At 42.5% G+C, this 13371-nt stretch overlaps 1 protein-coding gene across 2 annotated transcripts in view; it reads left to right on the top strand.

Moving 5' to 3' along the window:
* XYLT1 (xylosyltransferase 1) overlaps nt 1-13371 on the top strand; it is a 156898-nt gene that overhangs the window by 100466 nt on the left and 43061 nt on the right. For both annotated transcript variants that reach the window (XM_026054019.1, XM_026054017.1), the window contains exons 3-4: nt 1975-2147; nt 2842-3044. In XM_026054019.1, the coding sequence (XP_025909804.1) occupies nt 1975-2147; nt 2842-3044 (376 nt within the window). The remainder of the gene's footprint in view (nt 1-1974; nt 2148-2841; nt 3045-13371) is intronic.

Here is a 13371-nt window from a genome sequence, read left to right as displayed (position 1 = left end):
AGATACTCAGGTTGTGTTTCCTGCCAGTTTTGTCTTCTTTGCAAACCAGTGTGGTTCATTACGAGTCTGCTAAACAGAGGTTGCTGATGAACCGCAGAGTCAAAATAGGGAAGTGACTGAATCCAGCGGAAGCAGCAGCTCTTCTGACATGTGGGAAAAATATAACCTTGTTACCTKCATGAAATTCCAGGCAGCCAAGGAAAGGATTAGACTAAGGAGGCTATAACTGTATGCAGGTGGAGAATGGTACTACAAAAACCTGGACTTAGAAGGGAAACAAAGAGGGAACTCATGGGGAGAAACGAGCCCAGAGTAGGAAAATCACCAAGAGGGAATAAATTACCTCAAGAATTTATTACAGAAACCTGAAGATGTGARGTGTCATTTTGGATGAAAATCTGGTAGGATTTTGTTCTCAGTAATTGTTAGGTAAATGACAGTGTGGGTACTGAAAGCAGTTTAAAATAAAAGCCCTGCAGTATAGCTGTTTTAAAATTCCTCTCTCACCTTTTACATGTCATTGTAGAAAGCCACTAATTTTAGAAAAGAGTTATCCAAAAATGTGATAAAAACCACCCAAAATACTTCAGTCTGTCATCGGGCCTTCATCAGCAGTTTAAAAAGAAAACATCAAAGCAGTTTAAAAGAAAAACTGTATTTCAGCAATTGCGGTTGCAGAGTTTCTTGCTTTCCCATTCCTTACTGTCCTGGCCACTGTACAGGAGCCCTAAGCAAACCTGTCAGGAGTGATCAGCTGCGTGATGAAAATGATAAAAGATATAAAGTTTGTCATTTCTAATCTTTTAATGCTGTTCATCCCAAGTCCTTCTGTGTTAGTGATGGATGTGTCTTTATAGAAAGGCTGTTTAAGTTGTTGGCGTCCCTTTTAAGAGCAATTCAAGGTGCCAGGAGCTCCCTGTGAGCCTTAATACAACTGTGGGTACTGAAATTGCTCTAAACAAGGGGTAGAGCTGCTAGAGAAGGGTGTTCTTGGGGGGTCTGCTGGGAGGAGAAGGCCTTTCCAGGACCCACTTGAGCCTGGTCAGCTCCCTCGTATTCCTCATCCAAGGACAATGTCCCTGCTCAGGCACATAGTTGCATTAGCCCCTTATATAGCTCATAGAGAGCCTTGTTCCAGAGACAAGGCCAGAGACCTCTCGTCTACACACAGCCCTTTCAGAACTCAGGAATCTTAGGACAGAAGCTGTGTTAACAGTCTCATATGAGGTTGCAGCTTTGGGGGCAGGTTTTTACCTTGTTCTGCTTACATTCAAAATGTCAAGTATCTTCCTAAATCATTTCTGCTGAGAGAAGTCCTCACAAGGTCAGAGGGCTGAAGAATGGAAAAATAAGTGTCACTTTTTGAATGAAGGGATATTTTTATTCCATCCAGTTCAGATTTTTGAGTTGAAAAGATGCTACACAAAAGGCAAAACACTTTGAATTYCTCAATACAAATGTCCCTCCAACTCTTCAGTTAACCAGTGCCTGCTGTCATAACATCAAATTGCTATGTTTTCTTTAGAAAATGGAGAAGAGAAATCCTTGAGCTAGAATTAAACTGAAAGTAAATTGTAAATAGGATTGTAAGGCTCCCTGTCATGCCTGGAGAAGCAAAGCTGTGCAGGTTTCCCTTTAAACCTTCCAGGATCTGTCTGCTATTGCAGATAGATGCAGTCATGATAGCTATCAGTCAAGATAGTAAGCAAGGTAATAACTCCTTGGCTCCTGTTAAGTCTGAGTTTATCCAGTTTCTCAGCAGAGCTGTCTGGATCCGCATCACAGGAATGAGGAAGTGGGGATCTTTGGATAAAACAAGGCCTTTTAAAATTTATTTGTTTATTTCCAACTTCGTGAGCACTCCATGCCTTTAGCAGTCAGTTGGAAAAACAAGCCTAGATTAAACACACGTTGCTTTCTGAATGCCCACTCGGCAGGTTGCTCAGAGATCCCCTGTGCTTTGTTTCCGAACAGGAAAAGCGAACAACAACGTGCAGTGGGACGAGGACTCTGTGGAATACCTGCCGGCCAACCCCGTGAGGATCGCGTTTGTCTTGGTGGTCCACGGCAGAGCTTCCCGGCAGCTCCAACGCATGTTTAAGGCTATTTACCATAAAGACCATTTTTATTACATTCATGTTGACAAGGTAATATGTCACTGGTTATGAATTGCCTGTCTCGCCATCTGTCAGTATACCCATCTTTGTCCTCATCTCCATCTTCTCTTTGCCTCTGCTGCTTATGATACACTTCACTTTTTGTTTCTCCATCTGTTACGTATGCTTTTTCTTTCTTACTATCCTCTCTCTGTTACAGCCTTTAATCTCCTCATATGTCTGCTAGTAGCTACCTGTGTCTGCCCATTGTACATTTGACAATAGCAATTGATAAGCTGATGTAGGCTGATGTAGGCTGACAGTTGTGGCCTGCCGGATGGAGAGCTGAAGTGTCTTGGACAAAGTACTTCCCACTTTAAGAGAGTTATAGTAACTCRTCAGCTCCATTAATAAGGCCCTTTGGAATGTACTGATGACAAATGATAAGTAGGAGTTAATTATATTGAATAGTGATTATCCTGGTAGTAATAAAAACAATATAAAAGAGGGGCTCTGCAGCCTTCCAGAGGGTTCACTTAGCAAGAGGTTGTCCACTGCTAGGACAAAGCAGTGGAAAAGCTCAGCAAGGTGATCCTCAGAGCCYTCTGCATGCTGCAGGCAGCATGAGCCCCGGCTTGCAGTGAATGGACCTAGAAGTGGCAGCATTCAGCAGTGCAGTCAATACAGGGAGGAGCAATTCTGCACAGAGTAACTTGACTGTGTTACCTTTTTCTTCCCTGCAAAGCGGTCCAATTATTTACATCGGCAAGTGCTCCAGTTTGCCAACCAGTACCCAAATGTGAGAGTGACTTCTTGGAGAATGGCAACTATCTGGGGAGGAGCAAGTCTTCTGTCCACCTACCTGCAGAGCATGAGGGACTTGATGGAAATGAATGACTGGCCGTGGGATTTCTTCATTAATCTCAGTGCTGCTGACTACCCAATCAGGTATGATGAATACATTAATAAGATGCACGTTTTACTCCTGCAGTGTATAATGATGTAGGGATAACGCCTCAGTGCTGTGCTTCAAGAGGCAGAGGTCAGAGGGGCAGTTTCTTCTTAGAGCAGAAGACTCCTCTTGTCAAGTCTGATGTCTGATATCCACACTTTTGCCACAGAGACACTATTTATACCTGACTCTACSCCACACTGCTGCATTGCTTGACTAAGAAGGACAGGACACTGATGCTTCACTTTTACTGAGGAAAAAGGTGCTGTTTCATTGAGCTGTTATTTCCATCATAGGGTGTTTGCCACAGGGGATGAGAAATGTAGCAGTGAAGCAGCTAACAGCAGCTAAACACACAAAGCCCAGACATGGAGACTTCTCCTTCACAGAGCTCTGCTCAGCAGTTTGATTTGACACCTTGTTGAAGATGTCAATACAGATTCAGTGATAACAATTTTTCCTTTTCCTTCTTTTTGGTACTTTTTCTGTAATGGATAATGATAGAAGACAAAAATGTTGCTAGGAGTTAATTATATTTTCTACACCAGCCATTGCCTTTATATCTGTTATTCAGATAACATCAGGCAAAGAGCTTCATACACCATCACATGCCAAGGCTTGCGATTCTAAGTGAAATTGTATTTTTTCTGGAATTACATAACTGAGGCCCCACTGCTGCATTCAGTAAGGTTTACTACATTGTGCAAAAGCAGATAGTCCATTTAAAAAAATCCAGATGTGGTTAAACCATTGCCCTTAGGCTATGAGAGTTGTGCAGAAGAGGGAAAGAGGAAATTCCCCTTGTGACTTCTATTTCCCCGTATGTTAAAAGGAATTGAGAACAGGGGAAATAATTTTCTTGGGTAATTGTCTAATGAATGATGGTGTAATTTGTTTCTAATAGTAACAGAAAAAAAAAAAAAAGTTAGTTGCTTTCAGTGCCTTTTGCTGATCAGTTTTCATGAGATCTCTCTCAAATTGTGGGTCCCTTCATGCCCTTGCTGCTGCCACTGAAGTGAAAATGGAAATCAACCTGAGTTTTTGCCTTGGGAAAGGTTTTGTGTGAACTGATGGAAGACTTCATAGCTGGTGCCTTTCTATAAGCATTTGCCAGAGAAATGCAGCAGATTAGGGGCAGAATATTAGGGAAGAACATGGTAGGCAGAGAGGTTATATCGATGTTAGAATATGGGGATTTGAGTTAAGAACTCCTGTTTTTTCATGTTGAATCTGATTCAGACGCTTTGGGTGTTTAAAAGGAAGCAACTCTGGAGTTTTAACATATTATCTGTGGCTGTAGAAGAGGATCCATAGTAGTCTGCGTGTCTCTTGAATTTGGGGAAGGGCTAGCTTGTGATTTGCTATAATTCATTTTCCTAGTGAGAATTGCTGTGCTGGTAATAAACAGCAGAGAAATGCAAAGCCCAAAGGGAACGGTAGGTGATAAGAATTTGAATCAARGAAGTTTAATTCCAGGAGTGGATGAAGAATAAGCGGCTGGAATGCCCGCTGGGCAGGGGCAGCATAAATACGTCGTGTTCCAGCGCACGTCTCCGCTTGTCTGGCTGCGGTCAGGGGTCCTCCCTGAACACCCTCCCACGCCGCGGGGGCTGTGACCCCGAGCTGTGCATTACACTGTGAGGCCAAGGGTGACTAGTCACATATGGACGTGGCCAGAAGTAACCGCAGGGTTTCTTGAGCAGACTGGGGTCTGCTCTGTATTAATGGCTTTGGAATAACACAAATATAACACAAAATAACACAATAACATTCTTTAGTATCTTAATAATCGCTGATACTCTAAACAAGCACCGTTCATTTGGGAAAAAAACAGATCTTGGTTTCTCTGTCCTTGCTTCCCCTTCTGCCCAAGCGCACTGTTACCAGAACTGGTGAAAATAACGTTTCCCTGCAACGTGGTGCACTTCCACACAAAATAGAAAGCCTTTTTTTAAGGCTCCAACTTTAATGACAGTGACTTGTGGGTACCATTAAATTTTTGGAATATGTAATGCTGCCGCTATAAACCCTGTAAAACGGTATCTCATCAAAAATATATATGAGTCCATTTCAGCTTCATAGTGGAGTTGCTATAAATTAATGTTCTTTATGCTCTTTGGGAAGACATTAGCTTCCTGCATAGCGCAGAGAGAGCTGCTTGTTTTTCCAGGAAATAGTAAATAGGGGGGTTGGGGCTTTTTCTTCCCCCTTCTTTCAGCCATCATGCCATGATTTGTCAGATAATGCACTAGAGGCAGTTTACACATCTCACACTGGTTAGTCATATTGCAGTGTTTTTGCTAGGTTTGCCTGCATAGGAACATATGAATTTTATGGATTAATGGTTTTTATCCAGGACTGCTTCACATTAAGCTTTCGCTTCCCATCTGCCACTCCATCTGTAACATGGAAACCTTTATGGCTTCTCTTCTGATAATAAAAACTAATCCAGTCTTATAAGTCAGAAAAACACATTTGGGATGCGGGGTTAATGCTATATGATGAAGCCCATATCTGTCTGGAGAGCAGCCTGGTACGTTCATAAGCTCCATTACAATTACTAAGAACCCTTCATCCTTCAGAAGGAGCCTCCAGAAGCAGATGTCAAGGGTTGTGCTATTAAAGGCAGGATAAAAATTTGAACTGTTCATTTGGGGATGGAGACAGTTCAGAGTGTAAAATGAAAAAAAGGTGTAAAATGAAGCATGGGGCACCACTGAGGAAGGTTGAAGGGCTGCTGCTTTCATCCCGTGAAGTTCGTGAAGCCTTGGCGGAGTCTCTGCTTTCGGCAAAGCGGTGGTCGCAGTCCCTCTGCTTCGAGGTGTTGCCACGCCATGAATCCCCGCTGGCAAACACAATCCACACGTCGAGAAGCCCCTAACAAAGTTCTGGGTTTTGCTGTGTTGTGAGGCCGTGGGGGGATTTGTTGGCCTGCAGGGATGATCTGGTGTGTCAGCCCACGGCCCCTTTGGCCACTGTGTGTCCGCAGCGGCCATGGCAGATAGGGCAAAGCTCCCCAGCGCAGCCCGAGGGTTCSTGCTGCCCACCCTCCTGCTGCTCTGAGGAGGCTTCCTCTATGCAGCACTAAGGCTGTGAATAAAAACAAAGCGACTCTGCCTTTAGGGCTGTCAAGGTATCTCTCACAATTGTTACATTCATAAAGAAATGAAAAAAAAAATCTTCCTTTTTTTCTTAACTTCTTGAATTTTACTGGCATCTTCTCATAGTTTTAAGCCTTTTCTGTTTACAGCCTCTTTGCAAACTCTGTGCCAAACCTACTGATGTCTTTAACCTCTTATTTTACACAAGTACCTATTTGCATTATTTATTGTCTCCGTCAAACAGCATCAGGTAGTCAACCGTATGTTCAGGGACTGAAATTTCACTCCCAACAAGGTGAACGATGGTTGAACATCTATTGATGCTGAATGTTTAATGTGCGTTGCAGGAGTCCTTGGATAATGTGGCAGGTGAAGTGTTGCGCCACTTAAATTAAGAAGTTTAATGAGATCRTTTAACAGTGAATGTCATGGCAGTGCTTACCTGGCCACAGAGCTTGTATAAAGAATAAACCTAATGAAACATTGGAACTATTTAGAATTTACAGTAAATCACCGCGTCTCAATCACCAAAGGGATCACCAAGCCTAATTGCCAACTAATGCTTGGTCTTTAATAAAGGTCAAGCAATATTAGCAGAGGCTCGGGAGTACTTCAAAACAGGAAGAAAATAGAGTGGCTTATTAATGTAGTCAGCAATGCAGATACTACTAGATTTTCAATTATGTGCGATCAGCTATAACAAATGAACTTAAACCCGGTGAAACTACTTTTTTACCTTTAAAAAAAAATTAAACTCCTTGGCACTGTACAGATAAGTTCATTTTAGAATAAAGATTACAAGGGTTCAATCCTGCATTTTTAACACAAATGAGACTTGTTCAGTAGAGTTCTGGAACTTGAATGAAATTTGTGTTCAAATACATGTGGGGAAGGGTCCTACCAGCTCTGGAGGGCAGATGGGGTGATCTGACCAGGACTGGTGCTTGCAGCAACAGTTGCCACAGTTGATGCAATTCGCAGAGAGGAGCTTTGTAATTSAGAATTGCACTCATTAATTAAGAAGAATTCGGTGGCAGAGACTTGCTGACATGTTCATATTTCTATGTGGTATCCTTCATTTCATGGTCAAGATAACAGTTTCACTAATAAGTGGACCCACTCATTAAAGAGCGGGGATCCCACGGCCCATTCAGAAGTTACTGACTCCCTGAGAAATCCAAACTTGAAAGMTGGAAACGTTCCTTTTATAGCATTGCATTTTAGATGTACTCTCCTTTGTAGCCCTACAGAATTCTCTCAGGAAATTAAAAATCTGTTGAAATTGCCATTAAGACACTTTTTGTTAAGAATTCAAGATGCTCCTTACAATAAAACAGCTGCAAAATAATATCTGGTAGAAGTTCAAAGGGAAGACGGGATAAGAACATGTGCTGTTAAACCATTTCCAAGTCACCCTTAATGATTCCCAATCAAAAGGCCATTAGAAAGTGAGCAAAAAACGTTGTTCGGGTTCAGTCTTTTGGTGGTGATACTGAGGTAGAAAGGCAAGGAAGAGATCAAGTCTTTCACCCAACTAGACAGGACTGGAACTGTAAGAGAGTTGAGAGGTATTCAGTGTTAGAAGGCTTTTCATCCAGTTTTTACATACATTTGGATCTTGTTTTAATATTAGTGACTTCATTCACTTTGACATTTTTAATACTGGATCACTGCATATGAATGAGCGGAAGGGCTGAATTGAATGAAGTACCTTAAAGCCCCCAAATAGAATTAAAGCTACTTTGGAAAAGTAGATGTGTTCCATAATGAAAAAGCTGCTTCATCTAAATGAAACACAGTACTAAGTAGCGTGGTTAGAGCACAGGGGTGGCAGCAGCTTCCCCTTTGAGCTGCCTCGACTCAGACCCAGCAGGAGCTCCTGCTTGCACAGAAGCCCGTGCCAGTTAAGCAGAACCAGCTGCCACCGAGTGCTTCCCAATCCCAGTAATTTTGGAGGAATAGGTATGTGAAATACTTGATTCCTTGCACTGCAGCTCTCGGCATTCCTGTGCCTGCTGCTGCGGTCGGTGTGTGCAGGCCCCTCCGGAGGACCAGGGGACAGAGGGCCTGGGAGGGCACTCGCCCTGTTGTAAACTCCTATCTTGACTCTTGAATTAGCACTTGGCTTCAACCAATCTCGCCATTCARCAGGGCTACGTGGGCTGCAGCTCTGTTGAGCACAGCACTGAGCGGCCTTTGCGCCCTCTGCGTTGTGTTCCCTTCAGGGCTGGCTGTTGGGGTTAGTGCCTCTCTGCATTCCTGTGGACATTCTCCTGCTCATACCTCCTCTCCAGCACATGTTCCTGCCTGCCGGCCTGGTGCTGTATTCTTCACTGGCTTCTTCCAAAACAGCCCCAGCAAAGAACAGGTCATCAGGAGGCACAAATTGTCAAAATAAGATTCTTGCTCAACCCAAATAGAGGTAACAACATGTGACCTTCTGTTGTTAAAACCAATTAAGTTTCCTTCCATCAACTCTCAGTTCATTATCCATTTCACCCTCCAGGCCCTGTTCCTCCATCATTTTGGGCTCGGTACAGAATTAATGTTAAATTCCATTAACCTGACCCTGTTTTCCTCATTTTGCCTTCTGGTCCCATGAACTGATGGGCTGYGACAGGCTCATGGGGCAGCTCGGGGATCAAAGGGAGTGGCGGCCCCACGAGGAGCTGAGTGCAGCCTGCTTTGCTCTGCTRCACATTAGGTTTAAATTAGGTACGTGTAGAGCAATAACTGGTGCCCCAGAAAGAAGTCCTGCGGCAGCTGCACGGGTGCCAGGGCCAGGCACCCGTTTGGCCCTGTGGTCCATCCACSTGTGAGCAACTCAGTGTCCTCCAGCAGGCTCCCACCTCTTGTTTCTTGAGGTATCTCCAGGTAGGAGATTGGCACAAGGCCTAGATGAAGGGATGGTGCCTCTTGCCTCCCCCCGGCTGAGTTTGGCACTGGTGGATGTATCCCACTCCCAGGCACAGGTGACAGCCCCTTTGGCTGTGCCAGGCTGCCGGAGAGCRTGATCCCCCCCAAACACTGGAATCCTTGGAGCGTGGAAGAGGCTGTTAATGCTGCTTATGACTGCCAGTTAATTTTACACAAAGCGTTCCCACAACCTCTTTCCCTCTTTCCCCGCGCCGCTTCTTCTCTTTAAACCAACCGATCATCTCTTACTAAAATTACTGCACTTAGTGAGCAAGACAGAATGTATAAATCCAGTGGAAAAGTGAATGGCTGCTTTAAATCTATGCTCATATTTAATTTTGATTTCTTTTATGTGGAATTTAATTTTGGAGAAGGTGAGAAAGAATTGCTGAATATAAAATGTGCCATACAAAATACACAGTGTAAACAAACAAAAAGATCCCACTCAGCCCAATATCTAGATGTTTTTTTCTTTTAACTGAAGTCTCACTAATTTGAGTAATGGACTTGTTGATCATTTATGCCACTCACTTCACTTGCTCATTTAATCAGTGATTATTGTTTTCATCAAAAATGGGATGTATCGTGGAAGAAGATGAGGGTTCTACATGAATATGCAAGAGCAAATACTGAAAAAATGCAAAGCAGACAGCAGCTCTCCCTATGAAATAAAATCCCAGTGCTTTGATAAGCCTAAAAGTCTATCATGTTTGGTTTTAATATTTAAATATCATTGGGTATTAACATCTGGTTGGGAAAGTATTTCACATCTTTGGTGGGGATTGAGATACTTTGCAGCAAAAAAGTTCAGTTCCTTTTAGTTAAATGAAGCACAGTCATATTTTTCTTAACTCCTTATAGATCTGCATCCCTATAATTTATATTCTAGCATCTGAAAGGAGGATGGTCTGTTTTCTGTTGATAAGCGCTCGTTTGTTAGCTCATTAAATGTGGTAGTTGCCTGTATTGATCTCTGCGCTGATACAATTGACTGGTAATAGAAAGGCTTGTTCCGGTGATGCTGGGTAAAGGCTGCTTTGTGAAAAATAGTTATCTTAGCAAACATATTTCAGTAACTATTAGAAGTCACATGCTACCTGGCATCAATTTTACTGTCTGTCGCTTGGATGCGTTAATGAATGGGGAGAAAAAACMGATGCTCATGGACTTTTCCACTGGAGCGTTACCTGCTGTGTAACATGTGAGCAAGGGAAAGCAGAGCTGTTGGCAGACTGGAGGGAAGGCAATGCTGGTTTTAGACTAATAATATCTACACCTGTTAGCAACACACCCTCACCTGCCCCAGTCATTCCTGCCTCCAAACTGGGAATCGCCATAAATATTTTATTATGTTTTCCAATAGCCCATTCCAAGACCACAGAGCCAGGCTGGTGTTCTTGCTTTCCTTACACCRTCGAGAGGAAATACTGCCCTGATTTTGCAGTGTTGCAGGAAGGGGAACAGAATGCAGTTCCCGTTCTTTTGTATACAAGAAAGATTTTCAGCTTCATGAGCTTATGCTAAAAAAGCTTTGTTAGGAATAGATAGGGATATGCTGCAGACAAAAAGAACTCTGGGGGAAAACCACACAAGGCACTTCCTTTGTTCTTTGAAGGGGTTAARACATGATTAAATGGAGAAGTTGTGAGATCAGTCCCCTTTAAACAAGGACCTCAGTGTAAATAGTAACACAGCTTGAAGCTGTGTGTTTAACCTCTTCAGGTAAAATGCTGGCTCCTGCTCCCTGTTTATCAAAACGATCCTTTACTTCAACAGCCAACTTCCTTATAGGTGGAAACRTAGACTAGTATAGGCTTTTGACCCTGCAATTGCAGTGCAGAAATGCTTTTTTAATATTTCAACCAGTAGCTGGTGCCCATTAGCTTCACTCTCTACATTCAGCCCTAATAGAAAAAGGGTTGATAACATTCAGACATGGACTTATTGATCGCCACCTAACCAGAGTGGTTTTATCACAAAATCCCAATTCTTTCCATTTATCCTAACCAGAGCTGCCTTTGGAAGCTGCTGACTAAAGCGTTCTTGTCAGCTAGTGGCAGAAGGTGAGTTGCAGCAGTCCGGAGCGCTGGGCAGTCACGGGTGACAAGTGAAYGGGTGACAAGTGTCCAGGAGGTTCGCGTGTCACAGGAGCACCACACTCTGCGCTGGCACCGCTTCCCTGGCCGTGCCCCATTAGTTTGGGAAGAATTGATTGACTTTACGAGGCAGCAAGAAGTAAAACAAAGTTGTGTGGGACATCCTAGATGATATTATTTACTACAGCAGACAAAGTAATAAAAATGGAAACTCTTTTTGGTTTTCATTCAAAATATTTGCCCTTAAGACTTGCAAGTAGGGCTATCACAATTCCTGGAAAGTGTCCTGTGGAAATGTTTCTGCTGTCTCTCTCTGTTTTCTGGCAGCTTCACCTTCAAATGTTCAGCTGCTGGAGCAAAATTCTGGCATTTTGAGCCCTCTGGCACTGTGGAAAACATTAGTGATTTYGTATTCTTCAAGGCTCTCGAATGGGCGTGAAGAGCTAAGAGACGAGACAGAAAAACAAAGCCTTCCTGTTAGTCCCTCAAACCAAAGCTTTCATCATTTCACAATAATTAGCTTTCACACCTATTTTTCGTTTTCCATGTGTCATTATAAATACGAAGCATGCCAGTGCTGAAAGGAAATCTGTTTCCTCAACATTTGCACCCTTGTTTAGGTGATTGCACTGGGAGCTGAGATGGTGCTGAGTAAGCACTGGGACTTTGGGCTGCTTCTCCGAAAGTGCTGAACACTTGGGATTAGACTGTAATTCAGAGTGTATAAACTTTCCTTTTTTTTTTTTTCTCTCTCTTCACTGATCTTCATTATTTTGCTTTCCAAATATGAGTAACAGGAATATCAGTGTGCCTAGATAAACAGTTTTTGCTATCACTGTAAAAATGTGTGTCTGAGCTTTCCTCCATATATGCAATTCGACTAAATTCACATCTCTTGTGAACGTGCTGGGAAATGAATGTTGCTTTACAGCTAATACACACTTTAAACAAGTTTACCAGTCCTTATCTAWGTTAGGCACATGTCGCTTCATTTACTTAGAATTTTCTATTGGAAATATGCAATTACAGACCTTTTTAGCAAGGGCTACCAGGAATGCATTCAAGCTCTAGACTAGCAAGATGAAAAAAAAAGATATCACTGTTGATGTGCTGATCATTCATAAATTTAAATAGGGAAATAAAAAGAAAATTCTTTAATGAATCAGGGTGAAATGTTTCTTTTCTTTCCAGCAAAATACAGCCAGGTTGATTGGATTCACATCAGGTTATTCCAGCAAACATTCAGCTTGCAGTTGGTTGATTTTGGTGCCTCGTCCTGCATGTGTCCCYGCTTCTCTGAAGCTTTTGTGTTTTGTCATTACAGCTCCTGTTTACACACATGCATGTAATCCAGGCGTAGCAATTTCTTAAAATTATGATTGTGAAAAAAAACCACGTTATTTTAAGTAATGCACTTTATAGATTTACTATGAAACAYGTAAGTTGCTGCATATTACACTGGTGGCATTTGCTTGCCGCTTTATTTCTGCTCACAGCCAGTGGGGTTATTCCAAAAGTGCCATGGCCACTGGGAAGCAGTTCCTAAGATCAGCTTAGAGACACTCCTGACACTGATGGAGAGTTGTTACCAGTTCGTAAATATGTTAAGTGTCCGCAGGTGGGTGAGTCTTGTGACATGCTCTGCAGAGATGGAAAAGCTGAGGTGCAGTTGGTTTGACCTCCCTATCATGAGAAAGGCTCCTTAATAAATGCACTTGTGCCCTTAAGAGATTAGTTAAATGAGAGCTCTTAGCTCTTAATCTTGTGTGTAATCATCGGACCCGCTGCTTCCTAACATGTGAGCATGGAGACCCTTATCCGTGGAGTGATTTATGAGGATACGGAATGAAAGTCGAATCATTTCAGAACTACAAGTGTGCTGCAGTTAAGCACATGCTGATAAGGGTTTTGCTGGATCAGTGTCTTTGGTGACTGTGCTACACTGTGGTATGTTTGATAAGATACTACATAATTTAAATTGCACTATAAAATAATTGGAAATTGAGCAGATTGCTTTATACTCAGTAAATAGCTAAAGAAAGTCAAAAGCAATAAGTTAGGAAGTTTTAATGAGTGAATGTGGTGAGTATTTTATTACCATAAAAGCCCTGGGGCTTATTAGCTGATACAAGGCTGGCGTTTTTCATTAGCCAAAGGCATTTTGAGGTTTCTTGGGATATAACTGGAAAACATTCCAAACAAATGAATAT

This window comes from Nothoprocta perdicaria, unplaced genomic scaffold, assembly GCF_003342845.1.
Source record: "Nothoprocta perdicaria isolate Ctin4 unplaced genomic scaffold, notPer1 scaffold_12, whole genome shotgun sequence".
Classification (NCBI taxonomy): domain Eukaryota; kingdom Metazoa; phylum Chordata; class Aves; order Tinamiformes; family Tinamidae; genus Nothoprocta; species Nothoprocta perdicaria.
The sequence above is the reverse complement of the archived record's forward strand: the minus strand, read 5'-3'. Positions and strand labels throughout refer to the sequence as shown.